We start from the raw sequence: 5651 nt of genomic DNA, 5'->3' as shown, positions 1-5651 counted from the left end.
TATTGCTATTTTTATTTTGAAACTCTATAGAAAACCTTGGACCTACAACATTATCAAATTTAGTATTCTTTATTTTCTCTTATAGGTCTAGTAAGACATAATTTTCTTCATTCCTAAATGAGAACTCAGCATGACCATTAAGGAGTAGTTCACAGCAGCCTCCAATTGTCTGACATTTGCCTAGTGTCTCTGGAAGACTGCTGGGGTTTTTCCCCCTTGTTTTGGTTGTGAAAGTGGTATTGTATATCTATTGTACCTCCTGCTCCCTTTTCCCCTTCTGCACCCTGAAACCCAATACCCTCCTAACCAACCCCCATCAGAATACTTAAATGAAGACAAAGCAAACACCATGTTCTCCATAAGTTATAAAGAAAACATGGGATAAACACAAGTTATTTTTCTTCAGTTTTTATTATTTTCATACTTTTTCATTTAATACTACATAAAATCTAAGATCTCAGCTCTTGGAATACAGAAAAGTAATTTCAAAGTATATTTTAGCAAAATACACTTTATATGAAATTGGCATTTGTGAATTATAGCACGCTAATGTTGTTGTGTTGCTTGTTAGGCACACTGCTATTTGTACAGCTTCATCAGTCAGTTCCATCATTTCAGTACTTTGACCCACCACACCATTTTGAAACGTGTAATTCAGGGCAAGTTTTATAATAAAAATAACTTGGCATTACTCAAAGGGAGTCAGTACATGTTTTTTGCAAGAACAATATAACTACTTCATGATGCTATCTTCAGTACACCACCTAATTCTGTTTATGCAACTTCTCACCAGGTAATTGTTTTTTACGGTCAGTTTTGCTTTTCTTTGTCCTCCTAATCAAGGGAGAGTTTGTCAGCATTTTTTCTTACCTTGACATTTCCTTCATGTCAAATAAAACCACCTGGATCGACTCATAATACAGGTTCTTTCTCTAGTACCATTTACATACAAGACAAAGGTCCCCAAAACATCATGGCAGATCATTAAAACTTTCACAGATACAGATCCCAAAGAGGCATAAGCTTTTACAAAAGTAAAAAAGATGTGTTTTTCTGTGTACATATGCACACACACACACACACATATACATATATGATAATTAGGTCCACAAGGTATAAGAGGTGGTTTTTAGAGATACTGGTTTCTGGATCCAACTGAACTAGAAATACCAACTAGATATTGTTGAAATATCAGCGAGATCCAGCAACTCAGGATCTATCTGGAGTAAGTAGTTGGGGGGAAAATTCTAGGGCTCAGGCAGCACGGAATTAGAGGAAAATTAGGGGAAGGCTCCAAAAGACACTTTCCAAAAGATAGGTGAAGTCTGAGGCGTCAACAGGTGATTCTAGAATTAAAGCAAATGAAAGTGTAACCAACGCATCACCTTAAGGGGCAAGAGACATGACAATCAAAGGAATTCTCAGCTGATTCCTGAAATAGGAAAGGGAAAGAAGAGATACTCAAGCATTAGATCATGGACCAAGAATTGCGGCTTTGGCAGCTTTGACCAAGCCATCCTGCACGAACCTTTCAGACAGGCAAAGCTAGTAAGTGACCATCCCTACAACCCTGAACATTTCTCTTTCCTCGATGAAGTAGAAAATAGTCTCATCCCTAAAAACAAAATCCTGTGGAAAGAAGTAATTTCAACAGGAGATATATTGTCTTAGACAGACTTCTTTGTTAGGATGTGATTTGGGGAAATTTCCCCTTCTGGTATAGAAGAGAACAAATGAGAAAGATGGAATTCATTGGGTTAAATTTAGGTAAGTTAGTAACTTAGGAGACATATTAGACAAAGTTAACAGAGCATGTATGTGTGACTACAGATTGGAAAGGAGCAAGAGATACCAAATATTCATGAAGCACTAAAAATATGAAAAGCCACAAAGGTACCACATATTCATGACACACAAAGTATACATGAGACACATAAAGGCCTCAGTATGTGTGGGAAGTTGATTCAATTACCCACTGGTGACACTCATTCTGGCCTGACCTTACCCAAGAAATACAATAAAATTCACAACTGCTCAGAAGCCTAATAGGCAAGCTATTGCTGCGGCCAACTGTACTTGCCCCCCGAGACTCTTCTATACAGCAAGTGTACGCTGTTGGCCTCAGGCACATTTCCTCTGACTGAGTCCTCTGGCTCAAACGGCCACTCTGATCCTCTTTGTAACCCCACTATTACGGGAAAGCTCGTATGACAGAGTGCGCGTCAGGACATACAAACATTACATAACACAGGATTCAGGTCTTACAGTCTTTCCACCCACTGGCACCCTACACTAACAGTGTTAATCTATCATTGCTTTCTCCTTGTTCTTCACGGTGTATTGCAAATTGGTTCAACAAACCAATGTATTTTGAGAATTTTTATTTGGTATGTAAGGCTTTCTCTTCCATGATCTCTGGTGTAGCTTGCTAGGTAGTTTATTTGGAGGCTACCAATGTACCAAGGTAATTTTCCACAAGGTGCATGAATACAGACAGAGACCTCAAAGACTTCTGGTCTTCTCTTTTTACTTAGGCCCATGAGCCCACTATCTATCCTAAACTCATCTAGGCTCTAAATCTCTTCTCATAGCTCACTGTTCCCAATCTGCAACACGCTGAACTTGTCTCTGTCTCTACAAGACAAAAACAAATCAGATTGAGAACTGTAGCTACAATAACAAAGCTGCATATCTCTCTGTATGTATTGCCTCTACTAAATGTAAGCCAAACCGCAATAAAATAATCTTGATGAAATAGTGCAAAGGTCTGGTGTTTAGGCACAAAATGAAATTCATCACAAATAAACAGAGAACATTATTGACTATATAAAAGACATAAAAAATGATCCATTTCAGATCACAGCTGTTTATCTTTTAAATTAATAATGAAAACAGATGCATATCAAGAAAGAATCACTCCCTCAGCAATATTTGTATAAATGAAGGGTCCAGCTTAGTAACAATGTTTCAAAAGAAGCTATAACTACAAAATTGATATTTTTGTTTATTTTCATTATAAATAGAGCAAAATTTTCTGCACAATGGTATGAAAGTATAAATTCCAAATGCCATCTCTTGAATGAGACTTTTAGGATAGATTTTAAAATAGAAGAATAGGACTACTAGAAGCAATTTAAACTGTAAAAAAAAAAAAAGTCTTCAAATGCTATCACCTCACTTCTGAAAATATAACAGAGAAGACATTCGATGCTTATTTAATTAAATACAGCTACAGAGAGAGCTCATTTCACTATTACAATTAACTTCCTAGTCATATGTGTTACAAAAATTCTCTAAATTCAACTTTGTCCCATTCCCATGCTTCCCCCATTCCCCACTCCCTTTAAGATTTTTTAATGAATTAAGTTATCTTGACACTGTGAGAAAAATATTTATTTGGAATATTCCCATGGTATCATATGATCAAATACAAGACAGAGAGGGAGAGAGAAAATATGGTTGATTTTTCATACATTTTATATGAAAATCAGCCTTCTTATTTCACAGGTATATTTCTGTAAAAAAAATTATTATATTAACATATATTTTGTGCAAAAACTCAACTATAAATAATGAGGCTAATTTTCATACAAAACTCATTGAAATAAACCTTATTACATACACAGTTCTTGCTATGTATGTTTGCTACATATATTTTACAGTTATATACAGGTCATCATTCCTTTATCCCACTGGACTGTGGCATAAGGGGCAGAAGCTATAGTGGCTTATTTCCTGAGCAAGGACACAGTGCTTGCATACACCACACATCCAGAACTGATACTCAGTGATCGGGCTCCCCGTGGCAACACATGTTGGCAGTTTCCCTTCTCCACTGTAAAATAAGACAAGAATCAATTCATTATACTTTAAAACTTCTAATTAATCTAACTTATTTAATACACTTTAAAAAATAATGAATAAAACAATTCAAGATTAACGTCAAATACTGTCATTTCAAAAAGTGTTCTCAAGAAAAAACCTTTCTTACAATGAAAAAATAAAGCATAAACACAGCTGTAAGAATAAAATAGGGTATAATGTTAATGTAAGTTGCTTCAAAATTTACTGCTTTAATTCCTACATTAAACATTGTACATCTAGAAATCCAAGCTTCTAATAAGGCAGAATGACATCACTAATTAAAATTAACCTACCCTTCCATAAGGCTGTCGTCCAATTCAGATTTTCTGTTGTCTGTTGAAGTATACTTGGTGAAGATTTCTAAAGCGAGGTCTTCATACTGTTGTTTCTGTTCTGAACTGAGAGTCTCTAAAGAAGTAAGTTTAATGAAAGCTTTTGAACAAGTCCCGAAGGCTCTGCTGGCGCATGCGCAGAGTGCTAGCAGAGAGTAGATCTCCACAGCAGGGATGATGTCTTCATAGTCTTTCAGGTGAAGAGCTAAGAAAAAGAGGGCAATTTGGGTTTTTAAAAATAATTATGAACATGCATAAGGAAGAATCTAAGTTAAAGTGTTTTCATTGAACTTGCATTAACTAAGGGACTGAAAGCAAACAGTGCTGAGAGATGGGAGCACTAGGAGGAGGAACTAAGCTACATGACATCCAAGGTTCTGCGAAGCTGGCTAGCAGCTCATCCTGTGAAAAGAGCCACCACCAAATGCTGCACGTGGCTGTGCCAACTCAGAAATACACACACACACACACACACACACACACACACACACACACGAATAATTTTGGTGTCAAAACACCCACCTTTTCTTCGATTCTGTTAGAAAGTTCTATGGCACTTCAGAAAAAGCAAATATTATGTTAGTCATAAACTGTAAGACAATACTGTGTTTCCTTTTGTTAAAAAAAAAAAAGCAAAACAGTATAAAATCGTATGTTTTTTTCTTCGTGTTTCTTTGGACAGATTATATTGCTTTTGTATTATTGCTTTCGTTGTTTGTCTCACTGAAACAGGGATTTTGAGAAAAAGTGAAAATGAGTCTCCAAGTTGTCAGTTCGGATAATTCAAGTTACAGCATCTTCTTTGCAATTATACTGGAAATACAATCTTTCTTTAAAATGCACTATAGACAATATTAGATTTGTAACCAATTTGAATCTTTTTCAAGGTTGCCTAATGAAATAAGCTCTAGGGTTCAATAGCACAGTAGGCTAACTATATTTAACATTAATTTACTGAATATTTCTAACTAGCTAGAAGAGAAGATTTATAATGTTCCCAAAGCAAAGAAATCATAAATGCTTGAGGTGATAGAGATGGCAGATATCCTAATTACCCTCATACGAGCATTACACGTTATATGTAGGAAGATATCACATGTACCCCACAAATATGTACAATTATGTATCAATAAAAAACAAAAAATTTTCAACGATGCTTCTGAATGAGAAAACTTACAAACACAGAAACAAGTCCAATAGGCCAGGTGCAATGGTTCATGCCTGTAATCCCAGCAGTTTGGGAGGCCGAGGTGGGTGGATCATCTGAAGTCAAGAGTTTGAGACCAGCCTGACCAACACAGTGAAACCCAATCTATACTAAAAATACAAAAATTAGCTGGGATGGTGGCAGATGCCTATAATCCCAGCTACTCGGGAGGCTGAGGCAGGAGAATTGCTTGAACCCAGGAGGCGGAGGTTGCAGTGAGCCAAGATTGCACCATTGCACTCCAGCCT

At 36.4% G+C, this 5651-nt stretch overlaps 1 protein-coding gene across 5 annotated transcripts in view; it reads right to left on the bottom strand.

Moving 5' to 3' along the window:
- Positions 1-395: 395 nt before the first annotated feature.
- The window catches only part of WDR35 (WD repeat domain 35), a 70782-nt gene continuing 65526 nt past the window's right edge, over positions 396-5651 (bottom strand). For 3 of the 5 annotated variants that reach the window (XM_032294047.1, XM_032294048.1, XM_032294051.1), the window contains 2 exons: positions 4158-4401; positions 396-3835 (listed from right to left, as the gene is read on the bottom strand). In XM_032294047.1, the coding sequence (XP_032149938.1) occupies positions 3685-3835; positions 4158-4401 (395 nt within the window). In that variant the 3' untranslated portion in view covers positions 396-3684. The remainder of the gene's footprint in view (positions 3836-4157; positions 4402-5651) is intronic. The other 2 variants (XM_032294049.1, XM_032294050.1) reach the window with 1 other exon arrangement.

This window comes from Sapajus apella, unplaced genomic scaffold (genome assembly GCF_009761245.1).
Source record: "Sapajus apella isolate SASKATOON/1434 unplaced genomic scaffold, GSC_monkey_1.0 scaffold31, whole genome shotgun sequence".
In the NCBI taxonomy this organism is placed as follows: Eukaryota; Metazoa; Chordata; class Mammalia; order Primates; family Cebidae; genus Sapajus; species Sapajus apella.
This window is presented reverse-complemented; position numbering and strand designations above follow the sequence as displayed.